The 21,514-nt window shown below is 39.2% G+C and overlaps 1 protein-coding gene across 1 annotated transcript in view; it reads right to left on the minus strand.

Moving 5' to 3' along the window:
* The window catches only part of gas7a (growth arrest-specific 7a), a 61,260-nt gene extending 40,058 nt beyond the window's left edge, over positions 1-21,202 (minus strand). Inside the window, exons 1-3 of the mRNA XM_084419506.1 lie at positions 21,071-21,202; positions 8,340-8,460; positions 2,125-2,193 (exon numbers count right to left, since the gene is read on the minus strand). Coding sequence (XP_084275632.1) covers positions 2,125-2,193; positions 8,340-8,460; positions 21,071-21,073 — 193 coding nt within the window. The 5' untranslated portion in view covers positions 21,074-21,202. The remainder of the gene's footprint in view (positions 1-2,124; positions 2,194-8,339; positions 8,461-21,070) is intronic.
* Between the last annotated feature and the right edge of the window lie 312 nt (positions 21,203-21,514).

The raw sequence follows: 21,514 nt of genomic DNA on the forward strand, positions 1-21,514 counted from the left end.
CTATCTTTTTATTCTATATTACTGCCCTCCATGTATTATTCTTTCTTTGTCTCTGTTCACATTTTACTCTCTCCACAGCTCTATCACATTCCTGTGGAAGCTTGTTTCCGCCACAAAATAAAAAAATGCAAATGATAATTGCGACTTTTTATCTCACAATTGCGATTTTACTTCTCGCAATTCTGACTTTATTTCTCAGAATTGCGAGATATAAAGTCAGAATTGCGTGAAATAAAGTCACAATTGCGTGTTATAAAGTCAGAATTCTGACTTTTTTTCTCGCAATTGCGACTTTATATCACGCAATTCTGACTTTATAACACGCAATTGCGAGTTTATATCTCGCAATTCTGACATATTTTCTCAGAATTGTGACATATAAACTCACAATTGTGAGATATAAAGTCCAATTCCAATTCTAAGGGGAAAAAACCCCCTTAAAAAACCCTTCTTTTTTTTTTTACCTCAGAATAGTTTATCTCACAATTCTGACTTTATAACACGCAATTGCGACTTTATATCATGCAATTCTGACTTTATATCTCCCAATTGCGTATTATAAAGTCAGAATTGCGTGATATAAAGTCGCAATTGCGAGAAAAAAAGTTTGAAAAAAAATTCTGGCTTTATAAGACACAATTGCGACTTTATTTCACGCAATTCTGACTTTTTTATCTCGCAATTCTGACTTTATATCTCGCAATTCTGACTTTATAACACAATTGCGACTTTATTTCACGCAATTCTGACTTTTTTATCTCGCAATTCTGACTTTATAACACGCAATTCTGACTTTATAACACGCAATTCTGACTTTATATCTCAAAATTCTGAGAAATAAAGTCAGAATTGCGAGATGTAAACTCGCAATTGTGAGATAAAAAGTCGCAATTATCTCTTAAAATGTTTTATTCTGTGGCGGAAACAAGCTTCCATACATTACCCTTCTAGTTCTACCTCATTTCTAATATAATATTCTAATATTTTGGTGGCCCCCAAAATGAATATTTCTCCCACCTTAGCTTTATTTGACCATTTGATTTGATTTCTGAGATGACTGCTATGCTTGTAATGGTGGCATGGCACGCTTGTTGATGACTACGGTAGAGCTGTAAAATCCCTCATTTCTTTGATCAAACTTCTAACTTCACATTCTTTGTCTCTGTATCAAATGCCCTTCATTTAAATAAATATTCCAGTGATCTTAAGTGGATTTACTCTTTTAAATTAGTCATAAAACATAATTGCTCCAAGCAACAGGTGCATAAAGGCTAGCTAGCATGTTATCTTACACTGTAAAAAATTTCTAACCTCCCTAACTCAAAATTTTCTAGTGACTGATAACATCTAAATTTTTCAATTGGCCCAAGTGAAAATCTGTAAATTTAATTTTATAATTTACAGAATTTCACTTGGGCCAATTGAAAAAATGTAGATGTTATCAGTCACTAGAAAATTTTGAGTTAGGGAGGTTAGAAATTTTTTACAGTGTAGCATAGTGTCAAAACACAACAATTTATTACATTAATACCATGTTTGTTCCAAACTCACAATACAACGTCAGTCGAGTGTTTGAAATAACTTCCTTTTGTGACCTGATGTAGCTTCTTATCACAGAATGTAGCAGAAAATGTTATTTTATAGCATCTATACAATAATAAAGGATGTGCCAATTAGCATTGCATTAAACAGTTTATTCTTATGAAATTGTGTGCTGTGTGTGTGGATGACCGTGTTCCTTTTCTTGGGTCCAGGAAAACCCCTGTTCTGTCCACCATGTTATCTCCTTACATTTTTGTCCAGTGCAATTTAAATTAAAATGTTTGCCTTTAACTGTTAATTGCCAAAGCAGGCAATGATAAAGTTATGAACCCATTTAGATAATCTTAAAATGGTAAAATCTTAATTTATTGGTCTGAGTATGTCATCGCATGATTTAGCAATAAATTTACTGTATTTTAGCAATAACATAATTGTGTTTGTCAAAGTTTCATTAGGTTGTCTCTTGAATATAAGATGCAAACTGTAAAACGGTGGAAGCTGTAAACTCTTTATCTATATAATAAAAGCTATTGTATTGAATTGAAAATCAATACTGTTTCCAAGCTCTTGTGGAAATATTACCTGAGTGTCGGTGAGACCCAGTAGCTTTCGAGATGGTGGTGGATGTGCTTGGCCGTTCCCACGTCGTCTCTAACACAAACACAGGCATTATTTACAGTATGATGCCCCACTCATATTGGTAGTGCTTACCAGTTTTGATTGCTCTACATTAGGTTTAGGACGGTACACATAAATTGTCTTTCTGTCTTTGAGCTGTTATATTACTGTTTCTGATTAAATAAAACCAAAGCTCTTCTTCAATCAATATCCCTCATAGTCAGCCCAAGTAGGGGGCAGTTACTGAATAACATTGTAAAAGCAATTTTTCTTTTTCACAGCCACGGCTGAAAATTGTTACCATATTTTTCTTACATAGTCGCCCCATGTTTCCTGTGAATCAAGATGGATTTTTTTATGCTAACTCTTGCAAAACAGCATCCCTCATTCCAAGCACTCAGTCAAAAACGATTTTCCCACACAGAAACATTCTTGTGCAAACATAATTTTCTAATCAGCCTCAGATAGGCCATCCAGAGCTGTACAGCAGTGGTTCTCTGTCTGTTGTGATAGGGTCATGATCCGCAGAAAAAAGCAATACTAACTGCAATTTTCTTTTTTTTAAATGAAGTTATATTATTGTACATAATCAGGATAACACCGATTTAAAAACTTCTAAAAGTGAAAATAAACTGCTGCCCATAAGTTTTGTTGTTGACGTTAATAGTTGTGTCTCCAATCAAATGTTATGGTATTTTCATGCAAATTCATTTGGTATTATAACTAAAACGAATACACCCTGTGTTTGTTCTATCTGTATGTCAGGTTAATAATTTTGTCTATTATTGGGCCTATGAAGTTCATTGTATTTTTATTAAATGTTATTGAAGCAGAACTTTGCTTTTTTATATCGTCAACACATGAAGTGCGGGTGGCATGACTTCAGCTGATGTGGTCTTTAGCTTCAAATAAAAATTCTACAATTATTTTAGAGCTTCTTGGATTCAAGTTATTTTCATCATCCATTTGATAAAATTTTATTACAGATTAAAAAACTGAAATATAAAATTATTTAATGTACAAGTGTAATGCTTGTCATTTAAGACATCAATTACTGCTTTGTTTATTCATAAACTGAAGTAACATCAAGTTTTCAAGTAACATGAGTATTCTACTTTTCATTTTATTATTATGACAACAGCGCCCCCACTAAATAAATATAACATTCTAGCGGCCAGGTGCTGGGACCTGGAGGAGGCTTCTGCTGCTGTGGAGGCTGCTGCACGAACAGAACGTAACAGACAAGAGCTGGTCTGAGATCCAAGCTTTGCATTCTGAGAACGTATAACCACAATGGAGCGGACGAACAGAGAAAAGCCAGGGCTGAGAAAAAACAAGTCCCTACCCTCTAGTAAAGACCAAGCAAGCAGGAAAACTGTTTCTTTAAAAACAGAACTTTTAACTCACTGCCTGGAGTGGCTCAGGGGAGGTCTCTGCAGTGCAGTAGCACCAGAGATAAGTCCCTAGAGGGTAAGAGGGGCGTAAGGTGGTTATTCACCCCCCTTGCACCCCTCAGGTACCTGGCGACCAAATCGTGCTTCCAAAGGATTTGCACCCTACTGCATCATGATGTGCACCAATTCAGAGGCAACATACATTTTGAGGGTGGAAGAGACAGCCTCACTTCAACCCATCTTGCAGGAAGAAAGCACTGAAGTGATGGAACACACTCGTGATCTCCTCACGGAGAGAAGACTCACTTCAACGAATAGGTTCCACTTCTAAGGGGGAGCATGCCTCATTTTTGAGAGGGTGCTCTCACAGAAGTGATGGTCTCTACGGCAAAAAAACTCTCACGTTAGTAACCAAAACCTCCGCGTCACGTTCTTCTTAGAACCAGACCAGGAGCTTTCCAGAGTCTGAACACGGGTGCCAACATGCCCCGTCTCTGAGAATGTACTCAGAGGAAGGAGTCAGGAAGGGCTGTCGAGAGGAGAGAGGTCTGGTTGGGCCAATAAGGGGCAACTAGCAAGACCTGCTCCATCTCCTCCCTGACTATAGCACAGTTTTGTGCAAGAAGGCTCACTGGGGAACACATTTCTGTGAGGACCCCGGGGCCAGCTGGGGCCAGAGTCTTTCTGTGTCGAGGGATGTCCACTCAAACAGGAGAAAGAACAACTGGCGGAAGGACGAGTCCGGAGGAGCAACAGATGTAACTGAGCGGCCCTGAAGTGGTCCCAAACAGCTGGACCATCTGGGGACGGAGTCTCCACTCTCCCTGGGCTTGAGACTTGTCTGCGGCACGATTGAGCAGGCCAGCAGTAATACGTGGAATGAAGTGATCTCAGCAGGTTCTGACTCCCGAGGAGGAGGTGACGGACGAGTTGCAACATGCGAGGGGAGCGTAGCTCAACGGTCACAATGTTGTCTTTTCAGACCAGTACACGCTTGCTGAGCAGCGGTGTCTCAAAGCGAGGTGACCGGCAAGCAACTCGATGCAATGGATGCCAATGCAGTCAGAGGGCGCCCAGACCTCTGTTACTGCATGCCCTTTTACGTGGCCCCTCAGTCGGTATTGATGGACACTCGTTCTGGGAGCCGTTGGCCCGGAGAAACAAAAGGTCTGTTTACGGGCTGAGGGTTTGGCGGCAGGCCAGGGTGATTGTCACACGGAGTGTGCCGCTCTGCCACTGCCACCTTGGGACCCGGTCGTGAAGCCAGTGCTGAAGCGGTCTTCATTTGGAGGAAGCCGTTGCGGCTGCGTATGCCATATGGCCCAGGAGCCTCTGAAAAGTTTCAGTGGGACCCTTTCTCACTTCTTTAACAGCACTGACCTGACACATACTCTTGCTAAGAGATGTGTTGGACCGAGTCCAACTCCAAACTAGAAAAGAGATCCTCAACCCATGGGTGAGTTTACTCAGACACGTGATACAACTCTCGTGACCGTCAGAGCCCTACCTCACTAGGGTTGGGCGATGTCCCCTAAATTGGCAGTTGACGATGTTTACAGTAAAACATTGCGATGGACGATGATATCGTCGGGGGGGGGGGGGGGATGCTACGGAATCGCGCTGACCATCACGAAGAGAGAGAGAGAGTAGCTACTTCTACCGTGTTTACGCCACGGGAATACTCGGCTTGGCATTTAGAAATATTTATATGTTTATTTGGCCGTTTAGGCTCGCAACCGAAGACAAAGACTATATGCTTGTCCGTGTTGCGCTCGGAGTGCGCGCACAGCATCCTGTCAGTACAATTCAGGTCTCTTTCGCGACTTATCGCGCTTTTAATATTTATTTTCAATATAAAGCACATCCTGCTCTTTTCTTTCTCATTCATTCATGTTTTATTAATAACTTTAAACAGAATCGTCAACTGAAATCTGCGCGGATTATCAATAATACGACACATTTATGGGACATAAAGGGTCTCTGCGGCAAAAGTGAAAGTACCAGCAGCCAGCGGGTGAAATGTTTTTCGAAATGTCTCTTTGAACAGTAAAGCACCCGTTTCAATAAAAGGATATATTAAAGTTTATATAGCCTACTTTTACATTTTCGCTGCTGTTCTAAAATGATTTTCGCCATCACCTTAAACAAGCAGCAGCTGCTTGAATCCCAGTGCAGGAGCTGTAACTGTTAGGTTACCACAGAAACGTAAGCGGTTAGTTGATTGCTGTGGTGACTCGTGACACTCGCGAACAGCACTGAACACGCACGTCTTAATTTTTTTATCGTTCGTTGGTAAAGGGTGAGAGACCTTGCGAGCCACATGATTTTTGCCTAAGAGCCAGGTGTGGCTCGAGAGCCAGGTTCCCAACCACTGGTGTACACACGAACACGAACTGCCGTGAGACTGGGCTGGTCTGACAGGGTGGGGGGCGTGGCATCACGATGGTGGCTCACCATCGTGATGTCGGTCAGCCATCACGATGGACGATGATATCGTCCATCGGCACAACCCTATACCTCACCCAGAAACGCACGGATGGAATGGCAAAGTACGACACTCGGATCATTGGTCTGATTGGTTGAAGGACTATCCAACTGCGTACAGAGTCATTTGAACTATGCCCGTTGATCACGCCTCTTGTGCAGTAGAAAATACAGAGCAGACTCCCCAGACTAATGTTGAATCTTAAAAGATTGAGCTCGGTCTGGTGATATCCAGACTACTCCTGAATCAAAACCAGCTGAGAACCACTGATATATTAATCAGTTCTGATTCTGACAGTTCTGAAAGCTCCCATGGAAATTTGATAACACAATTCGATGCCCAAAAGATACAGTACATGTTAAAATTAGCGCAGGTCTAATTTAGTTGATCAAATAAGAACCAGTCCAGAATAGACTACAGCATTTAATTTTTTTCAGCAAAGAGAAACAAAGCATAAGCATAGAGAGAAAGTGTTTACAGTGGAAGAACAGCAGCACATGGTTGCGGCGCTGTACAAACAGATCGCCTCTGGACAGTTCTGCCAGTGTTTACAGGGCAGTCATAGTTTAGTGCCAGACTGTTGCTGGGTGCCAGCTCAGAATGAACAGAAATACACAGCACATGTTTACAACAGACCATTGAACAGCATGGCTGTTTTAAAGTAAAGTTTAACCTTCACAACACTCAGTTACCTGAAGTGCAAAAACAACATCAGGATATAATATCAAAATCCCAAACGAAAGGGCTAGTCGCACCAAGGTGTCAAGGTTCGGCTGGATATCTTTGTAACTACCACATTACAGCGCCAATATTGTTTGGGGAAAATATTCGCTGAACATGCCTTTATACAGTATAGTTTGTGCGTCTTTCTATCCATCTGGTCTTTATCCTGCATTATACGAAATGTCCTCTGGCTTCTGAACTTCTAAATTGCTGATAGTTGGCATGACTAAACCGCCATGAATTCAAAATTCACTTCAATTACGCTTCAGTGGAAAACAAGAGGTCATTGCAGCTTTATATGTCCCAGGCAGCATGCTGGGGCTTGTCAGAAAAGAGGAAGAAGAAAGATGAAAACAGTATGTGAGAAGGGACATGAGAAGACTATCAGATTAATCCAGATCAGCTTGATTTGTCCCTCTTCAGATGAATAGGCTATAAAGATGATGGAGAATGCTAATGAAGTTTTCCAGCCTGTGGCACCGTACATGGAAGAACTGGATTCTATGATTACACAACAACATTCTGAGATACCTTATCAACGTTTCGCATTTTTATCAGGCAACGCACACATGTAAAAAGAAGCCTGAGGGTATATGAATGAATCACTGTAGCTGGTACCACAGCAGCAGTGAAAAGACCAGTAAATGAGATAAATTTGGAAAGGGCAATGAAATTAGCTCGGAGCTTTTTTACTTTTATATACAGTATGACCATTCATGTCACGTGCACAGGTGTCAGAAATGCTGGTCTTTATAAAACCACTGCATTTGTTTCAGACTAACTGAAATTGAGATATTATAGGATGCCATCACTGTACCATGCCACAATCCCTGACCGGGATTCTCAAAGCACAGAACATTAGTAGCACATACATAGTGTTTTTATCTCTATGGCACATTGCCCAAAAGCATAATTTTTCCCTAAAGCATCAGTATATCAGCAACATAAAAGATATGCTGGTAAAAGTTTCAGTGTTATCAGGAAAACCCGTAATTTTATTGAAAGGAATGCTGTTTCATTTTCAAAGCATTAAAGACAACCCAAAAACAATAATCCAATTCAGAAAAATAAATAAATAAAATGATTCAACTTGCTATTTCATAATAGAACATTTTAAAAAGATAGTGCAAATAATTGGCTGCAGACCCGTGTTTTGGCCACAAATGCCTTCCTCCAAACAAACAAAAAATTGTCTCAAGAAAAAGGTTCTCACACAAGAGAGAGCCTTTTCTTGTGAGAACCTTTTTCTTGAGATATTATTTGTCTTTTTTAAATGTTATGAGCCATTTGAATATATGCTTTTTAATGTGTTTTTTTTCATTGTTGTTTTATTGTAATGTCTCTCTACAAAAGAGCACCTTTGAATGAATAAATCACCGAACTTCTTTGTTTTTGTTTGTCTCAAAACAGTTATATAGATTCAGCGAGCCTATTCCAAGAAGGGACAAGAAAAAAGCTTTGGCAGCTTTAAAAAAAAGAAAATATAGCAGCTTCCATAAAAATACTGCTCAAACTCTAGACAGCCAAAACAAGCTTACTGACATAAACAAAGACACAGAGGACATCAGTAATAATACCTTTAGTGCTTGGGTTGACGTAGTATTTCCGTCCCTCAGGTGATCTGTAGCTTTTCCAACCCACAGGAAGAGACGCATTCTCGATTTCCTCTGTTGGCATACAGCAGACTACTGGCTTCTGCTACAGAAACAAGCAGCAACAAGATGCATAGATATAAATATAAACAGATATAAATAAATACATTTATAATAAAGCTTGACATAAGCTCACATAAGCTTTCTGAGCGCGTTCACCCGAAGCGCGTGCACAACAAAAGCCACACAGCGCCACGTGAGTAGTGAAGTTCTCTTTCGCGTCTTATATTGCGCTTAAACTGTCAAATACACACAAGCTTTACATAAACACAGTTATTTATATGTTAAGTGAATGTAAATAGTTCGGATGCGTGTCAGAATATTATGCATGTGTGTCAGTATCATAGACTGTAAAAAATAGGTCAGTATCCGCGCTTTTGGTCTTAAAGTGACAGGCAGCCTATAAACCTACTGCAATCTATGTCGTTAATGTTAATCAAACAACAAAATACAAGAGAAAACACTTACTGGTCTTGACTGAATAACTTCAGTAGCTTTAATAAGAATCAGTGTATATTTTATTAATACAGTTAAGTCTATATGGTGAGAAATTGTATGTAAAACATTATGTTTTACATACAATTTCTCACGTGAATGCTATTTTTAAATACAACTACTGTGTAGCTGAAAAATTAAAGCATTTCATTTGAACCATATATTGTATTTGTCCTATAATTTGTCATTTGCATCTTTATCCTTAATTTTAATAACAAAGATAAAATAGTTAAATTAAATAAAGGGAAATAAGATTTTGGTCGTATCGCCCACCTTTGGAATACATTTTAAAATAGGGAAATTTGTCTGGCTGTATTGCTCGATGACTTGCAAAATAGACTCAAAATCCGACATGAAAAAGTCACAAAAGAAAATGTGATAAGATTGTGATCCTGCCTGAAAAAAACCTTGCTATGATATTTTTGCCATTTCGCACATCTCTAGTGTATTAAATCATTTGTTTAACCCGTTATGTATTGTGGAATTAGCACCCACAATAAAAACTACATTCTTTTAAGCATTTATTATCTTATTAAAATCTGCCTTGAATTTTTATATACCATTCAGTTCTCCTGTGTCTGGTTAATATAGCTTGTTTGCCCCTGTGCATTTATAGCCTTGTGTTTCTTTTCTGTTTCGTCAAGTATTGATTTTGTTCTGATGCCAAAGCTGTTAGGTTTGACTACTCCTGATATAAGGATTATCTTTGTGTTTGTTTATAAATAAAGTTTTACATCTTCTTCTGGATCCACCTCTCCATCTCATCTTCCTTTGCCTGACCTGATGTTATAGAAAAAAACATGGTCTAGCAGATGCTTTTTTCTGATCTCGTTCGAGAAGGTCTTCCCTTGTTGGAGTATTCCGCCCGGTTCTGGGAGTTGGCCAAGCTCTCCAACATTGATGACATCACTCTGAAATCAATTTCTTGGATTGGGGCTAACTATTATGGGTGGCTGGAATTACCAGAGATCAGGGAATCTCACATGAAGATAATCTATCCTCCTCTGCTTGGAATTTGCATACCTGTTGATGTTCTTGCCCGCACCCACCAAGGACCCAATGCCAGAGCCCAGTGCAGACCCAGAGCCTAAGCCAGCCACAATGTCTATCCCATTAGGTAGTTCGAGGGCATGGAGTCCCATACATCCTCCAGCTGAGTTTGCTGAGCTGAGTCCCCACTGACGTACTATTAGATGAGATGGATGATGTAGTGTTTTATGGTCTACAGTCTCCTTCGTCGTTGCTGGTCCCGCGCAGCTCCAAGTCTCCTTCATCACCACTTGTTCCGCCCATTTCCAAGTCTCCTTTGTCACCACTGGATCCACTCATCTCCAAGTCTCTTTCGTTGCTAATGGTTCCGCCCATCTTCAAGTCTCCTTTGTCGCCACTGGTTCCGCCTATCTTCAATCTCCTTTGACGCTAAGGGTTCCGCCCATCTTCAAGTCTCCTTCATTCGCCGCTGGTTCCGCCCTTCTCCATGTCTCCTTCGTCACTAAGGGTTCCGCCCAGCTCCAAGTCTCCTCTGTTACTAATGGTTCTGCCCATCTCCATGTCTCCTTCGTCGCTAAGGGTTCCGCCCAGCTCCAAGTCTCCTCTGTTACTAATGGTTCTGCCCATCTCCATGTCTCCTTCGTCGCTAAGGGTTCCGCCCAGCTCCAAGTCTCCTCTGTTACTAATGGTTCTGCCCATCTCCATGTCTCCTTCGTTGCTAAGGGTTCCGCCCAGCTCCAAGTCTTCTACGTCACCGCTGGTTCCGCCCAGCTCCAAGTTTCCTTTGTCGCTAATGGTTTATCATCTCCCTTCTCTATCTCTCTCCCTTCTCCTCTGCCAAAGCCATCAAGTTCGGCCTCACCCTCGTTGTCTCCCTTCAGCCTCTCGGCTCTGCCTTCTGTGGTTCTGCCCTGCTGCTCTGATCCACTTTGGGCTTCCTGGTCTCCAGCTCCGCCCTGGTGTGTCGATCCCCTGGCTGTACCTTGGGCCCTCCTGGACTCCATCTCGGCCTGTCGACCCATCGGCTCCACGCTCCCATCGGCTCCACCCTGCTCTGGCAAGCCCTACGTTTCAACCTCGGTCCCACAAGCTTGAGGTGAAGAGCTTCGTCTTCATCCCCTCAGCTCTTCCATGCCTTTCATCTCAGTTTTGTCTAGTATGGGCTTTGTGCTGGTGCCAAAGCTGTTATGTTTCACTACTCCTGTTATGTGGATTTTGTTTGTTTTGTTAATAAATAAAGTTCTATGTCTGCTTATGGATCAACCTCCCCATCTCCTCTTCCTTTACCTGATCTGACTTTACAGACATATTACTGGGAGATAAAAAAAAATTCTTACTTTTTTGGCCATATAAATATCAGAATCGGCACTAAATTGCAAATTTTTGCTCAGGTTGAGCCTCTGGATAAAACTGAATTGAAATTGCAAATTTTGGCTCAGTTTGGGCCTCTGAATAAAACTGAATTGAATAAAATAAAAGTGTTTTTCCTCTTCGAGTATGAGCTCCATATTCTAAATGTATCATCCTAACCATAAAAGCCTGATGTATCAAATGACACTCAACAAAAAACACTTGCACATATATATTTTTGTATAAAAAAAAAAAAATTTTCTGACTATATTAATTCATTGTCTGGATTTACAGTGTTAATTAAATGTATACCTTTGAAAACAATTATAAAATATTTAATGATACATTTTAAAATATTATATTAATAATAGGTCTCTACTGAAGAAGCAGCCATATGTTTAAGTCACCAACTGTTTTACTTGCATATAAATATGACCATATGGAACTGTTCAGGAAAGCTATTTGAAAACAAAAAAATTTAGTGCAGCAATTAAACAGTGTTTCAAAAAAGAATGAACACTGGCCATCTCAGCACAGAGCAACTCATAGAATAAGGCCAATATTAAGGGCTAATAACTGAATAGCACAGGCGATCGTGCATTTTACAGCAGCAGTCAGTGAGGACTACTGTGGTCTGATCCCTCTTTTGATGCATAACATAAAAGAGATTCCACACCCACTCCGTCCACCCCCACTTTTCTCTCTGTCTGAACCTCTCTACCTACATCTGTCCCTTTATCTATCTGCCTCATCTACTAAAAGTCTGTGAAGGAAGCACGGAAAGTGGAGGTTTTTCTCCATGAAGCAGCTTTTGTTCCATGCCACAAGCAGTCATTTTAGTGAAACCCAGGAAAAAGGGAACTATCCGTCAGCAAAAGCATTCAACTGGCCGCTATAGTTGACAGAATTTAATTACAAACTTTTTTCAGGATATCAGATGAGGAAATTACTTTAGAGAAAGTAATTTTTCTTTTTTCAACTTTGTAATTGAACATTATGGTTGTTTAAGGAAGGGGTTTTCAAATCTTTTGATGACAAAACATTCAAATGCAGCTATTTTGATGCATAAAAACCCATTTATACAGTGTAGTGTTGTTTTCTATACAGTTTTTTAAGGAATTAATTATTATAGTATATTGAAATTACCTTTACAACTTTGTAATTGAGCATTATCTCAATGATGGATCAGTAACGGTTCCTGATCCAGCTTATAGCCTCCAGAGCGACACTGCATTAATGAAAGGGAAAGCACAAACTTTATTACAGTTCATTTTATGGATATAAAGTTTACCAGTTTATTAAGTACCCCCCGAAAAGGCATTAAGTCTGTATATATTTGTTTAGTGTTTTTGTGTAATTCTCTGTGTATGTTGATGATAATGCAAGGGGGAGAGAGAGTGTTTACGGATAAGAATTTAATGCGAACTTGTATTGTACTGTACTGTATTCAGCTCTTACAGTGATTTTCTGGAGTGAAAACGGATGCTTCATCTTTTATGTGATGTACAATAAACTTGTAAAAAACTCATCAGTAAAGTTTTGGCCATCACTCGGATGGGGTACGCTACAACAGGCTTGTACTAATAGTGGATAAAAGTAAGATGACAGCATAAGTTATGACTGTAATTAAACTAAACTACCTGTTCTAACTCCATGCAGCATATATTCTCTGGCTCTGTAGTCCGACTCTGATTCGAACTGAACACTGATACTGACCTTTTCAGTGTGTGAGATTGTCCTGTTTTGTTGCCACCGGAGCATGAGCTCTTGAAGCTCCGCCCTCTTCTTGAAAGGGGCACGGGAGCAGCAGCTCATTTGCATTTATAAGGACGCAATTTTAACATGCTAAAAAAATAATGATCTGTGGGGTATTTTGAGCTAAACCTCCCTTCCACACTCTGGGGACATCAGATACTTATTTTACAGCTTGTAAAAAGGGGCATAATAGGTCCGCTTTCAAATTAATTAAGTTAATAGATATAAATTAGTTATCGTCATTTTACAAACTCTGCTAATAAAATATTTACTTTGTTTTTTACATTGACAGTGTATCAGACATATGCTTTTTTTGTCCTGTTCAAACTTAGTACTCACATATAAATTCACATATTTGTAAAAATCACAACAAAATCAAATGATTTCTGACCAGTCGAGAAAACAGAACGAGATAGTTATATTATTCAGTTTGGTGAATGTGGAAAAAAAGTACAATGTAAAAATGTAATGTGAATGTAAAAAAAAGAAAAAAAATTTTTAAACTTACAGTATTTTACAGTATTTTCTTCCATTTTAAGTTGATACACCAAAATTGGCACACAAATTTGCTGATTATGTTTTGATGTGATTATCATATGATTATGTTATGTGTGTACTAATTATAAAGTTCAGTTTTACAAGGGACGGCCCATTCCAAAACCAACAAATACTGCAACCACGTCCTAAATTTAGACTCAACATTATTGTGATTTTCAGTGATCAACAGGCACTAAGCCAAGCATATTATTATAGCAGAAATCATAATTTGATATTGCCTCTGACTCCAGCTCTACTATTAGTATCCATAGAAACCAACTCGCCACATATAGTATCAATGATTTGACCGATAAAAAAAAAAAGAAAAAAAGATTAACTCAATTCATAAGCTGAGCTGTATTCATTAGGAGCTACTAACATAACCCTCTCACAAATGTATGAGGGAATTTGCTTTGGCCCAAATCCTAACAGAAGAGCCGTACTACTAGAGAAAGCCAATGAATATTACTATAAACAAACCAGAATTCATTTGACGTGGGCTTTTTCTGTTCTCCTTCAAGACAAGAGGAGGATTTAAAGAGACAAGGGGGAAGGTCAAGAGCAGGGGCTTGAGAATACAGATACTCTCAGAGATGCAATGGCAAGGTCTGAAATTGGATACAGTTATTGTTTTTTTGACAGCACTTCATTAAGGAATATGAAGAAATGACTGAAATAGGTGAACACAGGCTTAGAGGGAGACACAAAGGAAATAATTCACATTTATTTGCACATTCTATTTGTGTTGTTTTAGCAACCAATTCACTTAAGGAATTATATAAATCAGGTAAAGGCACAAACATGGGCAAAATATCAATATCAATACAATTTAAACTATGAAATTCCTATCTTGCGGGTTGGTTGAGAGTGAGGTTACAATGAATGCAGCAGACTACCACAATCTGACATACTTTACTGGGGCTGTACAGTATGACCCTTTAGTATCATTTAAAGTAAAAATATAGGTTATTTATTGGCATCTATGATTCCATGAAGAACCTTTAACGTCCATAGACACTGTCACAAAGGTTCTCTAGATCTTTAAAATGTCATTCAAACAAAAAACAAAAAAAAGGCCCTTTCAAGAACTGTTCACTGAAAGGTTCTTTGAGAAACCAAAAATGGTACTTGCATTGGCATTGCTGTGAAAGCCCCCTCAGGAACCTTTATTTTTAAGAGTGTTAAAAAAAAGAAAGAGAAAAATAATAAGCTATGACAAGATGCACTGACCAAAAAGGATGCTATTGCAATATTTACAATTTGTTCGCTGAAGTATCAAGAGGCAACTTGTTGCTGAAGAACTTTACAATGGCTGGATTAATTTATCACCTGAGATCACGATGAGATTCATTTACCCAGTTACACAAAATTACCAAAGCTTTAATTTCGACTAAATAAAAAATTCGGTTTTGATGTATTGAATAAAAACAAATGGTATAAATGAACAAAGTCAAATGAGTCAATCTCTCCAGCAAAGAACACTTGCCTTAACCGTCTTGTTTGTCCTGCCATTATTTCTGTAACTATATCTCCATGAAACACATTTGCATAATACCCGCCTGCTGGCTGCTTTGGCCCACCCTCAAAGAACAGTTGGGTAAGTGGTATTGCTATGTGAGGAGAAAAAAAAAAAATATATATATATAAACTTCCAGTATACCGATGCCATTGTTACCATATACATAATACTGTTTACAGCTGCTCATGAAGCCACAGGAGCTGAAACCCGGTTACGGTGAGGTGTGTCACATTTCCCACAAACGCTCTAAGCAGTAGACCAATCACAAAAGACTGGGGCCGGCTGACCAATCACCACAGACTGTGCTTTTCAGAAAGATGGGCTTTAAAGAGACAGGAAATAGAGCATTCCAGACAGAAGGTGAAAAGAGGAGCTGCATGTACAGTATGAAAACAAACATTGTGCTTTTTAAACTTTAAATCAAAACCCCAAAATGAACTTGTAAATAAGCATAATATGGGCACATTTATATTTTCACATCAGCAAAGATCATGTGGATGCAGCATTGCTTACTGTCCAGTCACTTTATTCTCTAAATTCTTCGTTCTTGTAGAATTGAAATAATCCAAGATATTTGAAACGAACAAAGACATTTGCTTGACTGTTTTTCTACCCCCTCTTTCCACCACAAGGACCATTTGGAGTTCCTAAAGGCACAGATAGGCTAGTGATCTAGGCCTGTAGGCCAAAATGTTAGTACTTTGGGGGTCTGAATTGTCACACCTTTAGTGTGGTGGGGGAAGTTGTAATAATCTGATTGGTCAGTTTGAATGTCTCACAATTGGGTTTTAGTCACATGGTCACGGAAGGGATAAAAGAAGATTGTAATTTTTTCTCTGTCTCTTTTTATGCTCTAGCTCTCTGATTCTCTGTGTCCCTTTCTTGGGGCTCTCTTCCTTTACCTCCTGTTTTCTTTGTCTCTCTCTCTCTCTCTCTCTCTCTCTCTCTATCTCTCTCATGTAACATTTTTCATATATGCTGGGTATGATTAATGGTAGAAGTTATCATCATCTCATACATCTATTTTGTAACTATTTTAAGTGTAACCATAACCATATTTTGTCATTAAACCTTTTCAATTACATGTGCTAACTAGTTTTGATTTGGTATTGACTTTGAAGTGCTACATATTGCAATACAGTATTGTCACTCTCTATAGCAACGCTCTCCCACATATTAAGCTATAGTAACTGTGCTTATTTCCGTCGTTGGTATAAGTAGAAGTGGGTGGAATAGACAAGAAATGTACAGTTTTCTACCATCTTGCTGACAACTTTTCTTTAGTCATTCGGCAGTCTTGCAGCTTGAACCACTGCAGGAATTCCACCCTTACATTCTCGTTTGATAAACGTTTCACCAGCACAAGACCTCACATCTCCTTTTTTCACTAGCTGAGGTTTGCAAACCTCTTTCCCTGGTTTAAGCCGAAGCCATTTGGCACCTCTCCTTTTATCCACGTATTGTCTACTCTTCTTTTGAAGCTTTGCCACTCTCTCGTGAACATTCCTGCAGTCATCTTTAGCGCGGACAGGCAAGATGTTTAATTCAGTACGCATCGGTCGACCTCTCATCAGCTGAAAAGGAGTCGCATTGATAGTGGCATGCTGAGTCGCTCTGTACCATCTTGCAACATCCTTGTGACCTCAGGCTTCCAGGGTGTCTGTTGTAATTCTGCTAACCGGATGCAGTTTTTCGGGACCCTGTTGAAACGTTCAACACAGCCGTTCGACTGCATATGATACACAACTTGAGCGGATGTGTTTAATTCCGCCTTCCTTCAGGAACTTACTCAAGACAGATGAAACAAACTGTGGACCAATATCGGGCTCAATTGTATTAGGATTTCCCTCGCATGAGTCACGGTGGTGGCAGTGACATTAGCGGCCAATGCAACTTCAGGCCATTTGCCAAAGTAATCCACCAAACATATGGCAAAACAACAATCATACCTTCCTTTCTCAAACGGCCCCATGATATCCACCACAACCTTCTGGAAGGGACCTTGCGGAAGCTCAACAGGTTGAAGAGAAGCTGGATGCTTTCTGGCAGTTTTGTCAGATGACTGACAAGTGACACATTATGCAATAACTGAATCTACTAACTCTTCCACTTGCGGCCACCATTTAAGTTCTCTTAGTCTTTGTTTGGTGCTCACGAGTCCAAGGTAGTTGTCATGTGCGAGATGAAAAAGGAAGGGGATTGCATGACAGCGCATTTGCTGCAACATTCCTTTTCCCAGGTCTATAGATGACATCATCCTGGAAAGAAAGCAATCTGGCTGCCCAGTGACCGATCCTCATACCAGTGCGGTTCATACCGTTCGTCTGCAGAAGCGTAGTTAAGGCTTGGTGATTCTGTTCTCAACGTGAACTGACGACCCCACAGGTACGTCCTACTTCGCTCTACAGCCCACACCCAAGCAAGTGCTTCTTTCTCAACTGTAGAATTTTTCTTTACGCAGCTGAGAGTGTACGCGAAAGCGAATGCAACTACATGCTCTGTGTTGTCGGGATGCAACTGGGACAAAACACCTCCTAATCCATAATCAGAGGCATCCGTGGACACAAGTGTTGGCAGACTCAGATCAAACAAGGTGAGTGGTGCGGTTAACCAGTCCCTCCTTCAGTTCAGTGAAACTTTTCTCTGCGTCCACTGTCCAGTCGAATGAATTTCACAATAAATCTCTCATTGGTTCCACTACAGTAGTGTAGTTGGGAATTAATTTATTGAACCAAGAAGTTAAAACTAAGAAGGATCTGAGAGCTTGTAGATTGGCTGTAAATATGGCCCTCTATGGCCTTGATGTGGTCAGGATTTTGGTGAAGACCATCACAAGAAAGAATGCGAGGACAATATACATACATATATATTGCTTTTAATTTATTTAGAATAGTTATAATCCAAGTATAAATGAAAGGCAAAAACACATTTTGAGTACAGTCATACCTGGAAACAAATCCTGGTCAAATAGGCTATATGGGCCATTCTACAGAATTGGTTCAAAGTTACAGTTGGAAACATCTTGAAAAAAAAGTGTCTTGTCTTTTCCCACTAATTTTGTATGCATGCAAATTGTATAATATCCAAGGTAAACATTTCTAGTAATTGTGCAGTTAATTTTCATACTATGTTTTCAGAAAGTTTTAGAATATTTATCACCTCACCAAATTTGTCACTAATAAAACACAATAATAAATAATTTAATGAGAAGGCTTATATTGACCTATTAAGATTTTGTTTACATCTACCTTGTAAATATATATTTTGCTATTTTATTAAATAGTTTTTTTACATGTAAATCAACAATTTTAACAATATTTCAAGTGTAATATTTCTTTGTAAAAACCATACATTTTATCATACGTATTTCAATGTTAAGGATTCATTAGTTTGAATATACATTGGAAAAAACATCTTAGTTGATAATTCAATAGTCTTTATTTTTGACAAAAAATCCCATACTATATATTTAACATATGAGCAGAAATTGGCAAACAAAAGCTTATTTGATGTTACAGTACTCTATTTTACAGTAAAAACTTTATAATCTTTCCAAAACTATACGAAATCTTGTCTAAACATTCATATTTCATCTGTAACATTTGGTTTATATGATATATTAATATAGGGCATATAAATGTTAATTTGCAGTTTAATACGTTGCTTATACAAAGACATTTTATTTCAACAAATTTCAGTCGATTTTTACTCATCTCAATATAGCAATATAGTTTGGGAAAAGCTAAACTAGTAGATGTGTTCACGTTCATGTAAAAATAGCAAGTTTACTAATGTTAGTGCCTGTAGTAAACAACAGCGTGCATTTGAGCCGTACATTCACACATAAACACGCGATTAATAAAGTCTTTTTGCAGTTTACATACACTATATTGCGATTAGAACAAAGCACTTAAGAATAAAGAACTTACTATTCACATTCCTCACCTGGATCCGTTGCTCCTCGAAATGAAACCGAAAGCAGCACTTCTAAGGTAAATTTTTCCAGGATTATATTACTATTACGCTATTATTATTCCTCACGGCGTCGTAGGACGACATAAAGTACATGAATCTGATCAAACTTGATGAGTTTTATCGAGTTGATGTGGGCGTTGACAGGTTTGCATGGGTCGCTTCAGATCATTTGCATTTCAATAGCGCGTGCTCTCCATAGGCGTGTTCACATTAGCAGATAATGAGTTGCCATGAGAACGACTGACATCTCTCTCTTTTCATACAGATTACATAAATAGAGAATATTTGTTTTCGTTTTTAATTAGATAATTTAATAGTAGACACTTAAATGTTAATAAAAAATATATTGCTCATGCCTGTGAGACTAGTATTCGCTGAGTTTTGTTTAAGTTTAGAGAAAAGTTCACGGAGACGGAGAGGCAGAAAGCATACCCTGTTTATTTGCTTTATTTTACAAAAGCACAATGTTTTGTTTCGATTGTAAGTGGACATTTTACATCTTATTTTTATTTTTACATTTATTTTTTCATATTTCTTATGTCTGTATGTCTAATGACGGAGTATTTTAAGTCTATTTTGCTGCTATGTGAAAAAAATCCAGCAAAACGCGCCGGCGCATTTGTCGACCCCAGAGGGTTAACTGTGGATTTGCAAATATTTGCGAAGTGTCCTTTTTTTCCACATGACTTACAGGTCACTGATGCAGCGGGACAATTTTTAGCATTTGCCAGATGATACAGTGAACCACACCTGAAGCAGGACTTTTCCTGTTTTTTCCATCAGGCTCTGGTGGAGGCTTTCTCGGCTGTTTCCCTGAGCGAAATTTCTGCTGCCTTTGGAAAGTGGATTTATGGATTGCAATAACCCCCATTGGGAATGGATGCGTTTTGCACTGCTGATTCCGCCTGATGTGCCAAAGTCAAGGCCCGTAGCAAAGTAAGATCATCCTCAAGCAGAAGTCTGTCTCTGACTTGACAAAGGTGTGCATGCTCTATTAATCGGTCTCTGATCATTTCGTCCTCCATCTCCCCAAACGCACATGGTGCATCAAGATCTTTACAATCTGTCGGAAAGCATGACGACAAGCCACCACGTTAACTTTCGGGACAAAATGCATCTCAAGGCGCTGTTATTGCGTCTTCCATTGTTGCCCCAGTGTTAGGCAGAGTATTAAAGAGTCTCTGTCCTTCCATCCAAAGGCAGTGTTAGAGGATTAGGCAGGCATCTAGCATCAGTCAATCCACCTGCAGAAGCATTTATTACCGCAAGGAAATTTTCTAAAATTCTTCACCAAATCATAAAGGGAAGGGTAAATGGAGCAGGAGCAGGGACGGAAGATGCCATCCTCGCCAATTTGTTATATTTTCAAATAGTATCAGCAAAGAACATGTGGACGCAGCATTGCTTACTTTTCACTCACTTTATTCTCTACGTTCTTCCCCCCTTACGTTCTCATAAAGCTCCCTCTACTGGACACAATCGTTTTTTCAGAACACTTAAACACAAGTACTTGCCATAAAACATAAATGATACACGTTCACATGAAGTAAGTGTGAAAAAAAACATACCAACTTTTTTGTGTGTGTGTAAAGTTACTGTACGTGGCGAACAGGACAAGGCCAAGGCCGTGAGAGATACGAGACCGTCGCGACGCACAGGTGTCGCTCATTAGTAATCACGCCACCGGCCTCGCTCCGCTCTCTCACGGCCCTCGGCCTTGTCCTGCTCGCTTTTCCTGGACTTTTGTACATCACACTGTACATCCAGTTTTACGAATTTGTTGTCATTACCACATAACATCTAAAACCCTGAACTGACTGCACAAAAGATGAGAACAACTTTACATGTTTTAACAGCTTAATTAATCTAAGTTCTTTTATAAAATGCTGAGCTTCACGTTTTAAGTTTTAAGTGCGTTTAAGTGTGGTAATCAACATTATGCTACAAATTCCATTGATTGAGCCTAAACCAGAATATTCCTTTAGGTAACATACAGAGGCATATACACTCTTTAAAACCATAACAAAGCTCTTACCATAATATTTCAATCGAGCCTTTCCCAGCGATGTGAAAAGTAGTTCACTTTAAGTACGTACGGCCCTGTGCACATCCAAGAGCCGTCCAAGTGTTTCAAGAAAGGCAGCCAAACTTCTCACACATGGAACTTCTCACTCCTTCATGCATCAAGTGGCCTATGGTCAGACCTAAAGACACAGAAAGAATGAACTAGCCTGAAAATCACTTAGCACTTTTTTTTATCTTTTCAAGTTTCACAAAAAAGGGGTCAGACAAAAAATGTCTTGCTCTGGTTTCTGGGCTCAAGTGATTTCTGAAAGCCTTTGTTTTGGGAGTTCCAGATGTAGGAGAACTAAGAGAGTCTAGTGCCGTAATCTGGCCGTTCTCTGAGGGCTGAACAGCAGCACAATGTCTGACACTGTTTGGATGGGCCGATGGCACTCTCTTAAGCAACAAGGCCTGT

This window comes from Rutilus rutilus (assembly GCF_951802725.1).
Source record: "Rutilus rutilus genome assembly, chromosome: 1".
Taxonomy (NCBI): domain Eukaryota; kingdom Metazoa; phylum Chordata; class Actinopteri; order Cypriniformes; family Leuciscidae; genus Rutilus; species Rutilus rutilus.